The sequence below is a fragment of the Ranitomeya variabilis genome, chromosome 8 (genome assembly GCF_051348905.1).
Source record: "Ranitomeya variabilis isolate aRanVar5 chromosome 8, aRanVar5.hap1, whole genome shotgun sequence".
Classification (NCBI taxonomy): Eukaryota; Metazoa; Chordata; class Amphibia; order Anura; family Dendrobatidae; genus Ranitomeya; species Ranitomeya variabilis.
In genome coordinates this window covers 127,941,716-127,961,398 of record NC_135239.1, presented here as the reverse complement: position 1 = coordinate 127,961,398, position 19,683 = coordinate 127,941,716, and the positions used below count along the sequence as shown (strand labels likewise).

Genomic DNA, 19,683 nt, shown 5'->3' with positions numbered 1-19,683 from the left:
AGCTTTACATTAACACCCGATTCTTCCATTGTGGCTGATCCGAACAACGAAAGCAATTGTTACCATCCACCTCTCGTGTCTCCCCTTTTATTCATAGTTTCTAAGCTTGCGAGCAGGGCCCTCATTCCTCTTGGTTTCTGTTTTGAACTGTGTTCACTGTTATGCTGTAATGTAAATTGTCTGTACAAGTCCCCTCTATAATGTAAAGAGCTGCGGAATATGTTGGCGCTATATAAATATAATTATTATTATTAGATAGATATAAATTCATCTGCCACTTAATGTAAAATCACAGCGAGACAGGTTACAGTAGAATAGTGTCATGTCGGATGCTGTTCATACCAGGGTGTTCGACAGACAGCGGTAATTCCGCTTTTGTCCACTATGTGCTCAGTGGCGTCGGCTAGATTTTATCTAGCTGGTCCGGGGTTAATTTAGCTGGTGCTCGGATTGGAAGCTGGGCCACGCCTACTGCCTTTAAATAGTTCTTCTGAACATTGGGCGTCGCCGATTATAGCTTCTGTCTTGTGCTTGGTTATCTCGGTCTGGAGTGGTGAGCTAGGAGTTGGAGTATTGTTGCTGGTGGTGTATTTCCCTTTGTCTTATTTTCTCCTTCCTATATTTGTATTTATTTTGCCCTGTGCACTTATAGTGTATTCCTGAGTGACTGCGGCGTGTTGCATATTTTTCCGTTATCCTTGTCTGTGCTAACTGTGGGTATTGGTGTGTGGTCTCTTCACTGGGTGGTGGGGGGTGGTTTCAGCCTAGGGTTAAAACAGGAGACAGGGTGAGGGTGGAGGCCCAGACATGCACACCATCAGTGTAAACTCTGGGAGAGGGTCAGTCAGGGTTTCCCTAGTCTGAGGGAAATCGCAGGGGCCCGGGTCATTAGCTCTTGCATACCTAGGTCTCCCGTGACAAATAGATAGAATAGCTATATACACATAGGATAGGTAGATATATAGATGTCAGTGACACACACACACATATATTACATACAGTGGGTACGGAAAGTATTCAGACCCCTTTAAATTCTTCACTCTGTTTCATTGCAGTCATTTGGTAAATTCAAAAAAGTTCATTTTTTTTCTCATTAAAGGGAATCTGTCGCCCCAAAATTGGCCTATAAACTAAGGCCACCGGCATCTGGGGCTTATCTACAGCATTCTGTAATGCTGTAGATAAGCCCCCCGATGTATCCTGAAAGATAAGAAAAACAGGTTATATTATACTCACCCGGGGGAGGTCCCAGTTCGTGTCTGATGGGCGTCGCGGTCCAGGTACAGTGCCTCCCATCTTCATGCGATGACGTCCTCTTCCTTTCTTCCTGCCGTGGCTCCTGCGCACTGCAGTACTTTGCTCTGCCCTGTCGTTGAGGGCAGACAAAGTACGCCTGCGCAGGAGCCGCGGCAGGAAGACAAGAAGAGGACGTCATTGCATGAAGATGGGAGGTGCCATACCCGGACCGCGACACCCATCGGACCCGAACCGAACCAGGACCCCCCTGGGGTGAGTATAATGTATCCTGAAAGATAAGAAAAAAAAGGTTATATCGGGGCTTATCTGTTTTTCTTATCTTTCAGGATACATCGGGGACTTATCTACAGCATTACAGAATGCTGTAGATAAGCCCCTTATGCCAGTGGCCTTAGTTTATAGGCCAATTTTGGGGTGACAGATTCCCGTTAATGTACACTCTGCACCCCATCTTGACTTGAAAAAACAAGAAATGTAGAAATTTTTACAAATTTATTTAAAGGGAACCTGTCACCCCGTTTTTTGAAGATGAGCTAAAAATAGCGTTAAATAGGGGCAGAGCTGGGCGTTACATTAGTGTCTTTGTGTGCCTTTATAACCTACCTAAGCTGCCGAAATACCTTTGTAAAGTCGCCGTTTTCTGCTGTCACTCACGCTGGTCTGGTCATATGGGCGTGGTGACAGCGCTGTTTCTCCCCCAGAAACCTGCTCATCATTACGTTGGTGGCGTAGTGGTGTGCGCATGTCCAAAGCGAAGATCCACTGCCCAGGAGATTCAAAACAGCGCGGTCTTCGCTATTCGCCGTTTACCGGTGGGCGCGGCCATCTTTCCTGTGGCCACGCGTGCGCAGATGGAGCGCTCTGCTGCCCGGGGCTTCAGGAAAATGGCCGCCGCGATCTCCATCTGCGCACGCGCGGAATCCCGCGGCCATTTTCCTGAAGCCCCGGGCAGCAGAGCGCTCCATCTGCGCACGCGCGGCCACAGGAAAGATGGCCGCGCCCACCGGTAAACGGCGAATAGCGAAGACCGCGCTGTTTTGAATCTCCTGGGCAGTGGATCTTCGCTTTGGACATGCGCACACCACTACGCCACCAACGTAATGATAAGCAGGTTTCAGGGGGAGAAACAGCGCTGCCACCACGCCCATATGACTAGACCAGCGTGAGTGACAGCAGAAAACGGCGACTTTACAAAGGTATTTCGGCAGCTTAGGTAGGTTATAAAGGCACACAAAGACACCAATGTAACGCCCAGCTCTGCCCCTATTTAACGCTATTTTTAGCTCATCTTCAAAAAACGGGGTGACAGGTTCCCTTTAAAAAGAAAAACTGAAATATCACATGGTCATAAGTATTCAGACCCTTTGCTCAGACAATCATATTTAAGTCACATGCTGTCCATTTCCTTGTGATCCTCCTTGAGATTGTTTTACTCCTTCATTGGATTCCAGCTGTGTTTATTTAAACAGATAGGACTTGATTTGGAAAGGCACACACCTGTCTATGTAAAGGTACCTTCACACGAAACGACTTTACAACGAGAACGACAACGATCCGTGACGTTGCAGCGTCCTGGATAGCGATATCGTTGTGTTTGACACGCAGCAGCGATCTGGATCCTGCTGTGATATCTCTGGTCGTTGAATAAAGTTCAGAACTTTATTTGGTCGTCAGACCGGCGTGTATCGTCGTGTTTGACACCAAAAGCAACGATACCAGCGATGTTTTACGCTGGTAACCAGGGTAAATATCGGGTTACTAAGCGCAGGGCCGCGCTTAGTAACCCGATGTTTACCCTGGTTACCAGCGTAAAAGTAAAAAAAAAAAAAAAAAACAGTACATACTCACCTGCGCGTCCCCTGCCGTCCGCTTCCTGCTCTGACTGAGCGCAGGCCCTAAAGTGAAAGTAAAAGCACAGCGGTGATGTCACCGCTCTGCTGTTAGGGCCGGCGCTCACACAGTACAGGAAGCAGACACCGGGGGACGCGCAGGTGAGCATGTAGTGTTTGTTATTTTTACTTTTACGCTGGTAACCAGGGTAAACATCGGGTTACTAAGCGCGACCCTGCGCTTAGCAACCCGATGTTTACCCTGGTTACCCGGGGACCTCGGCATCGTTGGTCGCTGGAGAGCGGTCTGTGTGACAGCTCTCCAGCAACCAAACAGCGACGCTGCAGCAATCGGCATCATTGTCGCTATCGCTGCAGCGTCGCTTCGTGTGAAGGTACCTTAAGACCTCACAGCTCACAGTGCATGTCAGACCAAATGAGAACCATGAGATCAAAGGAACTAGCCAAGGAGCTCAGAGACAAGTGGCAAGGCAAGGCACAGATCTGGCCAAGGTTACAAAATAATTTCTGCATTACTCAAGGTTCCTTATAGCACAGTGGCCTCCATAATCCTTAAATGGTAGACGTTTGGGACCACCAGAAGTCTTCCTAGACCTGGCCATCCAGCCAAACTGAGCAATTGTGGGAGAAGAGCCTTGGTGAGAGAGGTAAAGAAGAACCCCAAGATCACTGTGGCTGAGCTCCAGAAATGCAGTAGGGACATGGGAGAAAGTTCCACAAAGTCAGCTATCACTGCAACCCTCCACCAGTCAGGCCTTTATGACAGAGTGGCCTGACAGAAGCCTCTCCTCAGTGCAAGACATATGAAACAATGCATAGAGTTTGCTTTAAAAAAAAACAAAACAGATGAAGGACTCAGAGACCATGAGAAATAAAATTCTCTGGTCTGATGAGACAAAGATAGACCATTTTGGTGATAATTCTAAGGCTACTTTCACACATCAGGTTTTTTGCATCAGGCACAATCCGGTGAATGTTGGAAAAAATGGATACGGCACAGATTGTGAAAAACTGATGCGACGGATCTGTTTTTTCGACGGATCCGACTAGCATATGCAGATAATTGGATTAAAAAAAATTGGAGCATGCTCAGTTTAAAAAACCGTAATCCGGCACCTCCGGCTTTCTCGCCGGAGACAAAAAAACATTGCTATGGACGTTTTTTCCAGAAACCGGAAACGGCAGACTTGCCGGATCCGGCGAAAAACTGACGAAACGCAATGTCATCCGGCACAATCCGGTACTAGTACAAGTCTATGGGAAAATTTAAAAAAATAGATCCGGCGGCAACATTCGCCGGATCCGGTTTTTTTTAATTTAGCCGGATTGAGCCTGACAGCGAAAACCTGATGTGTGAAAGTAGCCTAAGCGGTAAGTGTGGAGAAAACCATGCACTGCTCATCACCTTCCCAATACAATTCCAACAGTGAAACATGGTGGTGACAGCATCATGCTGTGGGGGTGTTTTTCAGCTGCAGGGATGGGACTAGAAGACGCACCAGACCATAAGACGCACCTAGGTTTTAGAGGAGGAAATTAGGAAAAAAAATTGAAGCAAAAAAAATGGTCAATTCTGTACTGTAATATAATAATAATAATAATGATAATAATTTTTATTTATATAGCGCCAACATATTCCGCAGCGCTTTACAACTTATAGAGGGGACTTGTACAGACAATAGACATTACAGCATAACAGAAATCACAGTTCAAAACAAATACCAGTAGGAATGAGGGCCCTGCTCGCAAGCTTACAAACTATGAGGAAAAGGGGAGACACGAGAGGTGTATGGTAACAATTGCTTTAGTTATTTGGACCAGCCATAGTGTAAGGCTCAGGTGTTCATGTAAAGCTGCATGAACCAGTTAACTGCCTAAGTATGTAGCAGTACAGACACAGAGGGCTATTAACTGCATAAAGTGTATGAGAACATGATGCAAGGAACCGGATTATGTTTATTTTTATTTTATTTTTATTTATTTTTTTATTATTAGGCCACACAGGGATAGTTAGGTTAATGCGTTGAGGCGGTAGGCCAGTCTGAACAAATGCGTTTTTAGGGCACGCTTAAAACTGTGGGGATTGGGGATTAATCGTATTAACCTGGGTAGTGCATTCCAAAGAATCGGCGCAGCACGTGTAAAGTCTTGGAGACGGGAATGGGAGGTTCTGATTATTGAGGATGCTAACCTGAGGTCATTAGCGGAGCGGAGGGCACGGGTAGGCTGGTAGACTGAGACCAGAGAGGAGATGTAGGGTGGTGCTGAGCCATGGAGTGCTTTGTGGATGAGGGTAGTAGTTTTGTACTGGATTCTGGAGTGGATGGGTAACTAGTGTAATGACTGGCACAAGGTAGAGGCATCGGTGTAACAGTTGGTGAGGAATATGATCCTGGCAGCAGCATTCAGGACAGATTGGAGCGGGGAGAGTTTGGTAAGAGGGAGGCCGATTAGTAGAGAGTTACAATAGTCCAGACGAGAATGAATAAGTGAGACAGTAAGAGTTTTTGCAGAGTCCAAAGTAAGAAAAGGGTGAATTCTAGAAATGTTTTTGAGATGCAGATAAGAAGAGCGAGCCAGTGATCGGATGTGGGGGGTGAATGAAAGCTCGGAATCAAGGATGATCCCAAGGCAGCGGGCATGTTGCTTTGGAGTAATGGTAGAACCGCACACGGAGATGGCAATGTCAGGCAAAGGTAGGTTAGTAGAGGGAGAGAACACGAGGAGTTCAGTTTTTGACAGGTTCAGTTTCAGATAGAGGGGAGGACATGATGTTAGAGACAGCGGTAAGACAATCACTGGTGTTTTCTAAGAAGGTCGGCGTGAAAGCAGGAGAAGAGGTGTATAATTGGGTGTCATCAGCATAGAGATGGTACTGGAAACCAAATCTACTGATTGTTTGTCCAATAATATCCCCTATCCTGGTATGCATGGCTCCCTCATCCCTATCCTGGTGTGCATGGCCCCATCCTTATCCTGGTATGATTGGCACCATCTCGGTCCTGGTATGCACATCCTCATCCCAATCCTGGTATAATTGTCCCCATACCGGTCCTGGTATGATTGGCCCCATCCTTTTTCTTTTATAATTGACCCCATCCCGCTCATGGAATCCATGGCCCCATCAGGAAAGATTAAAAAAAAAAAAAAAACACATTACACTCACCTGCACCTGATAGGACCTGTTGAACTGCATTAAGCACGAAACAGCTGTCGTCCGAGTGTTCACCACCCTCCCTGCAGCACATTAAGTTATGTCCGAATAAAGACTTGGAATAAAGACTTGGATTTACTACCGGTGAGTGCGCTTCATCTTTTTTCTTTTTTGGATATCATTTATGGACTATTATACAGCAGCACCCCGGTAAATTTGTTCCATATTTCAGGCTAAAGCGGCAATTGGCAATAACATAGGGAGACTCAAGGGTCTAACTTATAACAGCAGTGCGGAAGTGTTTTTTTTCCTTTTTCATTTTTGGTGCTTAATGTTTGTAAGCAGCGCATGGCAGGGACGTCATGTGCTGCTTACAAGTATTCAGAAGCTGCTGGCACCAGAGCAGGACACTGCGAGGGAGCGCCGTGTAGGTGAGTGTAATATATATATATATATATATTTTTTTAATCTTTCCTGATGGGGCCAAGGATACCAGGAACAGGATGGGGCCATTTATACCAGAACAATGAATAAGCATTGCCCATGGGCGTGGAATGCAGTGCATATTCATTTCTCTTTAGCAGCGGGCACAGGAGTTAGATGGAGCCGACGGCTCCAGCCTCCTGTGACCCAATGCTCCAACGAATCCGCTCCCCCACCTCCCCACCACAGCCAGAACCCATACATCCGGACTGTAAGATGCACCCCCCATTTTCCTCCACATTTTGGGAGGGAAAAAGTGTGTCTTATAGTCCGAAAAATACGGTAAATGCAGCCAAGTACAGAGATATCTTGGATGAAAATGCTCTGGACCTCAGTCTTTGCCCAAGGTTCACCTTTCTACAAGACAACGACCCTAAGCACACAGATAAAATAACAAAGGAGTGGCTTCGGAACAACTCGGTGACCATTCTTGACTGGCCCAGCCAGAGCCCTGACCTAAACCCAATTAAGCATCTCTGGAGAGACCTGAAAATGGCTGTCCACCAACGTTCACCGTAAAACCTGATTGAACCGGAGAGGATCTGCAAGAAAGAAAGGCAGAGGATCCCCAAATCCAGGTGAGAAAAACTTGTTGCATCATTCACAAGAAGAAAAGGGTGCTTCTACTCAATACTGAGCAAAGGGTCTGAATACTTACAGTATGACCATGTGATATTTCAGTTTTTCTTTTTTAATAAATATGCAAAAATTTCTACATTTCTGTTCTTATTTCAGTCAAGATGGGGTGCAGAGTGTAGATTAATGAGAAAAAAAAAGAACTTTTTTGAATTTACCAAATTAAACAAAGAGCAAAAAATTTAAAGGGGTCTGAAAACTTATTTTTTTCAGAAAAAAATAATCTTTTAATAATTAAATACATGTACAGTAAGCTGCACATGCACTGATCTAATTATATATGTCACTGGCATCTGTATACTCTATTTGTACTTACTATATATAATCCACCTATTCTATCGGCTCCTGCTGTGATTTTACAGTACGTGGCTGTTGAGTTGCCGGCTTTTCTTCTATGCAAAGAAAAAAAAAAAAAAATTATATATATATATATATATATATATATATATATATATATATATATATATATATATATATATATATATATATATATATATATATCACTTACATCTATATATCTACCGTATATACTCATGTATAAGCTGAGATTTTCAGCACATTTTTTTGTGCTGAAAACGCCCCCTCGGCTTATACACGAGTCATTGTCCCAGGGGGGCGGTGGGGGAGGAGGGGGCGGTCAGAAGCCGGTGGCTGTCACATCGTACTCACCCACTCCTCGCGCGATCGCTCCAAGCCCTCCCTGCATCACTCTGTTCTCAGCGGTCACATGGTACCGCTCATTAAAGTAATGAATATGGATGCATCTCCACTCCCATAGGCGTGGAGCGCATATTCATTATTTAATGAGCGGTACCACATGACCGCTGAACACAGGAACAAGCTGCCGGTCCCGGGACAACAGAGAGATGCAGGAACGTACAGCGAGAGCGTGAGCAGGGTGAGGAGGACGGGTGGAGCCGATCGGAGCCATGCGCACAACAGGGGGAGGACGGAGGAGCCATGCGCACAACAGGGGGAGGACGGAGGAGCCATGCGCACAACAGGGGGAGGACGGAGGAGCCATGCGCACAACAGGGGGAGGACGGAGGAGCCATGCGCACAACAGGGGGAGGACGGAGGAGCCATGCGCACAACAGGGGGAGGACGGAGGAGCCATGCGCACAACAGGGGGAGGACAGAGGAGCCATGCGCACAACAGGGGGAGGACGGAGGAGCCATGCGCACAACAGGGGGAGGACGGAGGAGCCATGCGCACAACAGGGGGAGGACAGAGGAGCCATGCGCACAACAGGGGGAGGACAGAGGAGTCATGCGCACAACAGGGGGAGCCACATATACCAGGACAGGGATGAGGGGACAATGCATACCCGGCTTATACTCGAGTCAATAAGCTTACCCAGTTTTCCATTGCAAAATTAGGTGCCTCGGCTTATACTCGGGTCGGCTTATACCCGAGTATACAGTCATATGAAAAAGTTTGGGCACCCCTTTTAATCTTAAGCTTAATGTTTTATAAAAATGGATTTTTTTTGCAACAGCTATTTCAGTTTCATATATCTAATAACGGTTGGACACAGTAATGTTTCTGCCTTGAAATGAGGTTTATTGTACTAACAGAAAATGTGCAATCTGCATTCAAACAAAATTTGACAGGTGCATAAGTATGGGCACCCTTATCATTTTCTTGTTTTAAATACTCCTACCTACTTTTTACTGACTTACTAAAGCACTTTTTTGGTTTTGTAACCTCATTGAGCTTTGAACTTCATAGCTAGGTGTATGCAATCATGAGAAAAGCTACTTAAAGTGGCCACTTGCAAGTTGTTCTCCTGTTTGAATCTTCTCCGAAGATTGGCATCATGGGCTCCTCAAAACAACTGTCAAATGATCTGAAAACAAAGATTATTCAATATAGTTGTTCAGGGGAAGGATACAAAAAGCTGTCTCAGAGATTTAACCTGTCAATTTCCACTGTGAGGAACATAGTAAGGAAATGGAAGAACACAAGTACAGTTCTTGTTAAGGATAGAAGTGGCAGGCCAAGAAAAACATCAGAAAGGCAGAGAAGAAGAATGGTGAGATCAGTCAAGGACAATCCTCAGGCCACCTCCAGAGATCTGCAGCATCAACTTGCTGCAGATGGTGTCACTGTGCATCGTCAACTATACAACGCACTTTGCACAAGGAGAAGCTGTATGGGAGAGTGATGCGAAAGAAGCCGTTTCTGCAAGCACGCCACAAGCAGAGTCGGCTGAGGTATGCAAAAGCACATTTGGAGAAGCCAATTTCTTTTTGGAAGAAGGTCCTGAGGACTCATGAAACCAAGATTGAGTTGTTTGGTAATACAAAAAGGCATTATGCATGGCGGCAAAAAAACACACTGCGCTGTATAGTTGACCGATGCACAGTAACACCATCTGCAGCAAGTTGATGCTGCAGCTCTCTGGAGATGGTCTGAGGATTGTCCTTGACTGATCTCACCATTCTTCTTCTCTACCTTTCTGATGTTTTTCTTGGCCTGCCACTTCTGGCCTTAACAAGAACTGTACATGTGTTCTTCCATTTCCTTACTATGTTCCTCACAGTGGAAATTGACAGGTTAAATCTCTGAGACAGCTTTTTGTATCCTTCCCCTGAACAACTATTTTGAATAATCTTTGTTTTCAGATCATTTGACAGTTGTTTTAGGGAGCCCATGATGCCACTCTTCGGAGGAGATTCAAACAGGAGAACAACTTGCAAGTGGCCACTTTAAGTAGCTTTTCTCATGATTGCATACACCTGGCTATGAAGTTCAAAGCTCAATGAGGTTACAAAACCAAAAAAAGTGCTTTAGTAAGTCAGTAAACAGTAGGTAGGAGTATTTAAAACAAGAAAATGATAAGGGTGCCCATACTTATGCACCTTTCAAATTTAGTTTGAATGCAGATTGCACATTTACTGTTAGTACAATAAACCTCATTTCAAGGCAGAAACATTAGTGTCCAATAGTTATTAGATATATGAAACTGAAATAGCTGTTGCAAAATAAACCATTTTTATAAAACATTAAGCTTAAGATTAATAGGGGTGCCCAAACTTTTTCATATGACTGTATATGGTATGTTTTCTATGTGTATATATCTATTCTAACCTGTCACTTTATTGTACGTGGCAGATGAATTGCTGGCTTTTCCGAGGACATCTGTGTGTAAAAATCTGACTGCACTCACATGGTCCTACACTATGGTCCTACTACACTATGGTCTTACACTATTGCTGGTCCAAACAACGATAGCAATTGTTACCATCCACCTTTCGTGTCTCCCCTTTTTCCTCAGATTGTAAGCTTGAGAGCACGGCCCTCATTCCTCTTGGTATCTGTTTTGATCTTTGTTTATTGTTATGCTGTAAAGTTTATTGTCTCTAAAAGTCCCCTCTATAATGTAAAGTGCTGCGGAATATGTTGGCACTATATAAATAAAAATAATATTATCTACTGTGTTTTCTCTTTATAATCATAATGACAACCCATAACATCCAAATGACCCTGATCAAAAGTTCACATACCCTGGTGATTTTGGCCTGATAACATGCACAGAAGTTGACACAAATGGGTTTGAATGGCTACTAAAGGTAACATCCTCACCTGTGACCTATTTGCTTGTAATCAGTGTGTTTGCATAAAAGCTGAGTGAGTTTCTGGGATCCAGACAGACTCTCACATCTTTCATCCAGCCACTGACGTTTCTGGATTGTGAGTCATGTAGAAAGCAAAAGAATTGTCACCAGATCTACAAGAAAAGGTAGTTGAACTGTATAAAACAGGAAAAGGATACAAAAAGATATCCAAGGAATTGATAATGCCAGTCAGCAGCGTTCAAACTGTGATTAACAAATGGAAAATCAGGGGCTCTGTAAAAACAAAACCACGGCCAGGTAGACCAACAAAAATGTCGGCCACAACTGCCAGGAAAATTGTTCGGGATGCAAAGAAAAACCCACAAATAACATCAGCTGAAATACTGGACACTCTGAAAACTAGTGGTGTGGCTGTTTCAAGATGCACATTAAGGAGGCACTTGAAGAAAAATGGGCTGCATGGTAGAGTATCCAGAAAAAAAGCCATTACTGCGCAAATGCCACAAAGTATCTTGCCTACAATACACAAAACAGCACAGAGACAAGCCTCAAAACGTCTGGAACATGGTAATTTGGAGTGATAAGACCAAAATTGAACTATTTGGCTTCAACCATAAACATTACATTTGAAGAGAGGTAACAAGACCTATGATGAAAGGAACACCATTCCTACTGTAAAGCCCAGAGGAGGATAACTGATTTTTTGGGGATGGGAAAGAAAACTTGGTCAAAGTTGAAGGAAAGATGAATGCAGCACATTATCAGCAAATAATGGAGGTAAATTTGCAATCATCAGCCCGGAAGCTGCGCTTGGGACGTACTTGGACGTTCCAACATGACAACGATCAAAAACACAAGGCCAATTCGACCTGTCATTGGTTACAGCAGAACAAAGTGAAGATTCTGTAGTGGCCATCCCAGTCTCTTGACCTCGATATCATTGAGCCATTCTGGGGAGATCTCAAGCGTGCGTTACAGGAACTGGAGGCTTTTTGCCCAGAAGAGTGTGCAGCTTTACCATCTGAGAAAATAAAGAACCTCATCCACAACTACCACAAAAGACTTCAAGCCGTCATTGATGTTAGAGTGGGCAATACACGGTATTAAGAAATGGGGTATGTGAACTTTTGTTCAGGGTCATTTGGATGTTTTGGGTTGTCATTATGATTATAAAGAGAAAACACAGTAGTATGACAATAAATGGCTTCATCCAACCACTAACCATGAGTGGAGAAAAAGTTTTAGTGTTATCATTCATATTCTCTGATAAAAGGCCAAGAAAACAAAAATTCTGCCGGGGTATGTGAACTTTTGAGCACAACTGTAAATAGACAGAAAGAATAAAGATATGTGTTTAGATAGAGAAAAATAGAGGGACAGATAATAGATAGATACTGTTGATAGATATGAGATAGATAGTAGATATTAGTAGATGATAGATAGATAATAGGTAGATATTAGCAGATGATAGATACATCTATATATATGAGGCATCGTGATTACTCGCTAATCCCGCCCCCTGCACAGTAGCTCCGCCCCCACACATCACCACACACAATCCCGCCCCCCCACATTACCACACACAATCCCGCCCCCCCACCACATTACCACACATAATCCCGCCCCCCCACCACATTACCACACATAATCCCGCCCCCCCACCACATTACCACACATAATCCCGCCCCCCCACCACGTTACCACACATAATCCCGCCCCCCCACCACATTACCACACATAATCCCGCCCCCCCACCACATTACCACACATAATGTGGTGGGGGGGTGGGATTATGTGTGGTAATGTGGTGGGGGGCGGGATTATGTGTGGTAATGTGGTGGGGGCGGGATTACCACACATAATCCCGCCCCCCCCACCACATTACCACACATATAATCCCGCCCCCCCACCACATTACCACATATCATCCCGCCCCCCCACCACATTACCACACATATAATCCCGCCCCCCACCACATTACCACATGAGGCTCCGCCCTCACACATTACCACACGAGGCTCCGTCCCCACACATTACCACACGAGGCTCCGTCCCCACACATTACCACACGAGGCTCCGTCCCCACACATTACCACACGAGGCTCCGTCCCCACACATTACCACACGAGGCTCCGTCCCCACACATTACCACTAGTGTTGAGCATTCCGATACCGCAAGTATCGGCCGATACTTGCGGTATCGGAATTTCGATACCAAGTTCCGATACTTTTGTGATATCGGAAATCGGAATCGGAAGTGTGCGGTGCGTGTGGTTCCCAGGGTCTGGAGGAGAGGAGACTCTCCTTCAGGCCCTGGGATCCATATTCATGTATAAAATAAATAATAAAAATAAAAAATATTGATATACTCACCCGTCCGGCGGCCCCTGCTTTTAGCGGTGCCTCCGTTCCTAAGAATGCAGGGGTGAAAGACCTTCGATGACGTCGCGGCTTGTGATTGGTCGCGTGAGCGGTCACATGAGCGCTCACGCGACCAATCACAAGCCGCGACGTCATCGAAGGTCCTTCAGGCGCTCATTCTTAGGAACGGAGGCTGCCGGTTACAGCGGTTACTACCAGGGCGCGTCAGAGGGTGAGTAAATCCCTATTTTTTATTTTTATTCTTTATTTTACACATGAATATGGATCCCAGGGCCTGAAGGAGAGTTTCCTCTCCTTCAGACCCTGGGAACCATCCAGGATACCTTCCGATACTTGTGTCCCATTGACTTGTATTGGTATCGGTATCGGCGATATCCGATATTTTTCGGATATTGGCCGATACTATCCGATACTTTCAAGTATCGGAAGGTATCGCTCAACACTAATTACCACACGAGGCTACGTCCCCACACATTACCACACGAGGCTGCGTCCCCACACGAGGCTGCGTCCCCACACGAGGCTGCGTCCCCACACATTACCACATGAGGCTGCGTCCCCACACATTACCACATGAGGCTGCGTCCCCACACATTACCACATGAGGCTGCGTCCCCACACATTACCACACAAGGCTCTGTCCCCACACATTACCATACGAATCCAGTTTGCTTTTGATTTTACACTGTGAATAAAATGTCTTAGTATTATTCTGATTTTCTGAACCGCCGCACAACCAGCTCTACCCTCTCCTAGTGTATCATCACCCGTCCCCTGCAGAGCCACCCGTCCCCTGTGAGCCCTCGCGGGCAGGGTCCTCGCTCCTTATGTACCCGTATGCCTTGGTTTTTGCTCATGTTTAATGTATTTTCCTATATTTGCCCCGTATTTCACATGTAAAGCGTCGTGGAATAAACGGCGCTATAAAAATGTATAATAATAATTTTCAATTATTATTGTTATTAACCCCTTCACGACCTTTGACGCATACGCTGCGTCATGAAAGTCGGTGCCAATGCGACCTATGACGCAGCGTATGCGTCATGGAATGATCGCGTCCCTGCAGATCGGGTGAAAGGGTTAACTCTGATTTTACCCGATCTGCAGAGACAGGGGGAGTGGTGCTTCAGCCCAGGAGGGGTGGCTTCACCCCCCCGTGGCTACGATCGCTCTGATTGGCTGTTGAAAGTGAAACTGCCAATCAGAGCGATTTGTAATATTTCACCTAAAAAACTGGTGAAATATTACAATCCAGCCATGGCCGATGCTGCAATATCATCGGCCATGGCTGGAAATACTCAAGTGCCCCCCCCCCCACACCCACCGATCGCCCCCCCAGTCCTCCGTTATGGGGTCCGGTCCCCTCCGTCCGCCTGCCGGCTCCCCCGTCCTCCTGTCCGCTCCCTCCTCGCTCAGATCCCCCCCCCTGTGCTCCGATCACCCCCCCCGTGCTCCGATCCACCCCCCCACCACCCCTTCGTACTTACCGATCCTCCCGGTGTCCGGCCGTCTCCTCGCTGGGCGCCGCCATCTTGGAAAATGGCGGGCGCATGCTCAGTGCGCCCGCCGAATCTGCCAGTCGGCAGATTCCTTACAAGTACATTTTGATCGCTGTGGTAGGTTCCATCACAGCGATCAAAATAAAAAATATTATAAATAACCCCCCCCCCTTTATCACCCCCATAGGGACAATAATAAAATAAAGACATTTTTTTTTTTCTTTTTCCACTAGGGTTAGGGTTAGAACTAGGGTTAGAACTAGGGGTAGGGTTAGGGGTAGGGTTAGGGTTACGGGTAGGGTTAGGGGTAGGGTTATGGCATGTGCACACAGAGCGGATCGGCGGCGGATCAGCAGCGGATCGGCCGCGGATCCGCAGCGGATCGGCCGCGGATCCGCAGCGGATCGGCCGCGGATCCGCAGCGGATTGGCCGCGGTTCCGCAGCGGATTGGCCGCTGCGAATTCGAAGCAGTTTTCCATCAGGTTTACAGTACCATGTACACCTAAGGAAAACCAAATCCGCTGTGCCCATGGTGCGGAAAATTCCGTGCAGAAACGCTGCGTTGTATTTTCCGCAGCATGTCAATTCTTTGTGCGGATTCCGCAGCGTTTTACACCTGTTCCTCAATAGGAATCCGCAGGTGAAATCCGCACAAAAAAACACTGGAAATCTGCTGTAAATCCGCAGGTAAAACGCAGTGCCTTTTACCTGCAGGTTTTTCAAAAATCGTGCGGAAAAATCTCACACGAATCCGCAACGTGGGCACATAGCCTTAGGGTTAGGGTTGGAATTAGAGTTAGGGTTGGAATTAGGGCTAGGGTTTGAAATAGGGTTAAGATTAGGCTTGTGGTTAGGGTTACGGATAGGGTTAGGGGTGTGTTGGGGTTACAGTTGTGGTTAGGGTTGGGATTAGGGTTACGGTTGGGATTAGGGTTAGGATTAGGGTTGGAATTAGGGTTACGGGTGTGTTGCGGTTAGGGTTGTGGTTAGGGGTGTGTTGGGGTTAGGGTTGTGATTAGGGTTATGGCTACAGTTGGGATTAGGATTAGGGGTGTGTTGGGGTTAGTGTTGAAGTTAGAATTGAGGGGTTTCCACTGTTTAGGCACATCAGGGGTCTCCAAACGCAACATGGCGCCACCATTGATTCCAGCCAATCTTGCGTTCAAAAAGTCAAATGGTGCTCCCGCCCTTCCAAGCCCCGACGTGCGCCCAAACAGTGGTTTACCCCCACATTTGGGGTACCAGCGTACTCAGGACAAACTGGGCAACAACTGTTGGGGTCCAATTTCTCCTGTTACCCTTGCAAAAATAAAAAATTACTTGCTAAAACATAATTTTTGAGGAAAGAACAATTATTTTTTATTTTCACGGCTCTGCGTTGTAAACTTCTGTGAAGCACTTGGGGATTGAAAGTGCTCACCACACATCTAGATTAGTTCCTTGGGGGGTCTAGTTTCCAAAATGGGGTCACTTGTGGGGGGTTTCTACTGTTTAGGCATATCAGGGGCTCTGCAAACGTAACATGATGCCCGCAGACCATTCCATCAAAGTCTGCATTCCAAAACGTCACTACTTCCCTTCCGAGCCCTGACGTGTGCCCAAACAGTGGTTTACCCCCACATATGGGGTATCAGCGTACTCACAACAAACTGAGCAACAAATATTGGGGTCCAAATTCTCCTGTTACCCTTGTGAAAATAAAAAATTGCTTGCTAAAACATCTTTTTTGAGGAAAGAAAAATGATTTTTTATTTTCATGGCTCTGCGTTGTAAACTTCTGTGAAGCACTTGGGGATTGAAAGTGCTCACCACACATCTAGATTAGTTCCTTGGGGGGTCTAGTTTCCAAAATGGGGTCACTTGTGGGGGGTTTCTACTGTTTAGGCATATCAGGGGCTCTGCAAACGTAACATGATGCCCGCAGACCATTCCATCAAAGTCTGCATTCCAAAACGTCACTACTTCCCTTCCGAGCCCTGACGTGTGCCCAAACAGTGGTTTACCCCCACATATGGGGTATCAGCGTACTCAGGAGAAACTGGACAACAACTTTTGGGGTCCAATTTTTCCTGTTACTCTTGCAAAAATAAAAAATTCTGGGCTAAAAAAATATTTTTGAGGAAAGGAAACACGTTTATTATTTTCACGGCTCTGCGTTATAAACTTCTGTGAAGCACTTGGGGGTTCAAAGTGCTCACCACACATCTAGATAAGTTCCCTTGGGGGTCTAGTTTCCAAAATGGAGTCACTTGTGGGGAGTTCCTACTGTTTAGGCACATCAGGGGCTCTGCAAACGCAACCTGACGCCCGCAGAGCATTCCATCAAAGTCTGCATTTCAAAACGTCACTACTTCCCTTCCGAACCCCGACGTGTGCCAAAACAATGGTTTACCCCCACATATGGGGTATCAGCGTACTCAGGAGAAACTGGACAACAACTTTTGGGGTCCAATTTCTCCTGTTACCCTTGGGAAAATAAAAAATTGTGGGCTAAAAAATCATTTTTGAGAAAAGAATTTTTTTTTTTTTTTTTCATGGCTCTGCGTTATAAACTTCTGTGAAGCACTTCGGGGTTCAAAGTGCTCACCACACATCTAGATTAGTTCCTTGGGAGGTCTAGTTTCCAAAATGGGGTCACTTGTGCTGGAGCTCCAATGTTTAGGCACACAGGGGCTCTCCAAACGCGACATGGTGTCCGCTAATGATTGGAGCTAATTTTCCATTCAAAAAGCCAAATGGCGTGCCTTCCCTTCCGAGCCCTGCCGTGCGCCCAAACAGTGGTTTACCCCCACATATGGTGTATCATCGTACTCAGGACAAAAACATTTGGGGTCCAATTTCTCCTATTATCCTTGGGAAAATAAAAAATTCTGGGCTAAAAATAATTTTTGAGGAAAGAAAAATTATTTTTTTATTTTCACGGCTCTGCGTTATAAACTTCTGTGAAGCACCTGGGGGTTGTAAGTGCTCACTATGCATCTAGATAAGTTCCTTGGGGGGTCTAGTTTCCAAAATGGGGTCAGTTGTAGGGGAGCTCCAATGTTTAGGCACACAGGGGCTCTCCAAACGCGACATGGTGTCCGCTAACGATTGGAGCTAATTTTCCATTCAAAAAGTCAAATGGCGCTCCTTCCCTTCCGAGCCCTGCCGTGCGCCCAAACAGTGGTTTACCCCCACATATGAGGTATCAGCGTACTCAGGACAAATTGGACAACAACGTCCGTGGTCCAGTTTCTCCTTTTACTGCTGGGAAAATAAAAAAATTGTTGCTAAAAGATCATTTTTGTGACTAAAAAGTTAAATGTTCATTTTTTACTTCCATGTTGCTTCTGCTGCTGTGAAACACCTGAAGGGTTAATAAACTTCTTGAATGTGGTTTTGAGCACCTTGAGGGGTGCAGTTTTTAGAATGGTGTCACTTTTGGGTATTTTCAGCCATATAGAACCCTCAAAATGGCTTCAAATGTGAGGTGGTCCCTAAAAAAAATGGTTTTGTAAATTTTGTTGTAAAAATGAGAAATCACTGGTCAAATTTTAACCCTTGTAACTTCCTAGCAAAAAAAAAAATTGTTTCCAAAATTGTGCTGATGTAAAGTAGACATGTGGGAAATGTTATTTATTAACTATTTTGTGTCACATAACTCTCTGGTTTAACAGAATAAAAATTCAAAATGTGAAAATTGCGAAATTTTCAAATTTTTTGCCAAATTTCCATTTTTTTCACAAATAAACTCAGAAATTATCGACCTAAATTTACCACTAACATGAAGCCCAATATGTCACGAAAAAACAATCTCAGAATCGCTAGGATCCGTTGAAGCGTTCCGGAGTTATTACCTCTTAAAGGGACACTGGTCAGAATTGCAAAAAACGGCAAGGTCATTAAGGCCAAAATAGGCTGGGTCATGAAGGGGTTAACTTCATTTTAAGTTAATTTACCACCTGCGTAAGTGCTATTTAATGTTGTCATTAATTACTTTAGTTTAATCACTAGCAGCGTTAGATAGCAATGAGCATGCCGAGTGTTAGCTGGCTGGAAACAGCTAGTAATAGCTATAAGCAGATGTAGATATAGATAATAGCAGATAATTGATAGATAATAAACAGATAATAGATATTAGCAGGTGATAGATATATAATAGTAGATGATTGATAATAGCAGATGATGGATAGATAATAGCAGAAGACAGTCGTGTGGCCGCCGCCATGTCACTGCTTATCTCCCCACCAGAAAGCAGATCACCCATTGTTCTGGTGCGGCCATTACTGGGTGTAATACCCATGTTGGCTGCTCGCTCGCAGGCTCCGGATTGGCTCCGGATGATGGCAGTACGGTTCTGTGCCAGCTGCAGCGGTCACTGTTAGCAGCCGCTCCGGTACAGCACACAACCATCAGACATGCCGAGCAATGCGCAGCGATGTCGGCGGCTGAGCCCACCCCACCCGCGGTACGGTCACCTCTTCAGGTATCTGGCGTCCTCGGACTGCATGTCTATTGAAGCGGCCCGCTGGCGGTCAGCACAGGAGGATGCCGCTCGTGTCGGATGAGGGGAGATTTGTTGTTGTTTCTAGGGGGATACAGCAGCCTGCTTCTAGGATGAAAGGCCCGGCGTGACGTCACGGTCACATGACACTATTATGCCGGTCGTGTAGATGGGGCGGAGCTCGGTGCTGTGTGCACTGTGGGTGACTGGTGCCAGGCTCAGCTCCGGGATGGAAGCGTTAGGAGCAGCAGCACTGGAGACCATGGCTCTGTGAGGTACTGCGGCTGTGCAGTGACCGGCCTCAAGTTAGTCTGCAGTTAGACTTTAGCTATTATTAGTAAAGCTATTAGATTTTC

General features: G+C 45.7%; 1 protein-coding gene across 3 annotated transcripts in view; it reads right to left on the bottom strand.

The window, feature by feature from the left end:
- Positions 1-19,478, bottom strand: part of KIFAP3 (kinesin associated protein 3) — an 811,853-nt gene extending 792,375 nt beyond the window's left edge. For 2 of the 3 annotated variants that reach the window (XM_077276224.1, XM_077276225.1), the window contains exon 1: positions 19,302-19,478. In XM_077276224.1, coding sequence (XP_077132339.1) covers positions 19,302-19,333 — 32 coding nt within the window. In that variant the 5' untranslated portion in view covers positions 19,334-19,478. The remainder of the gene's footprint in view (positions 1-19,301) is intronic. The other variant, XM_077276226.1, reaches the window with a different exon arrangement.
- Between the last annotated feature and the right edge of the window lie 205 nt (positions 19,479-19,683).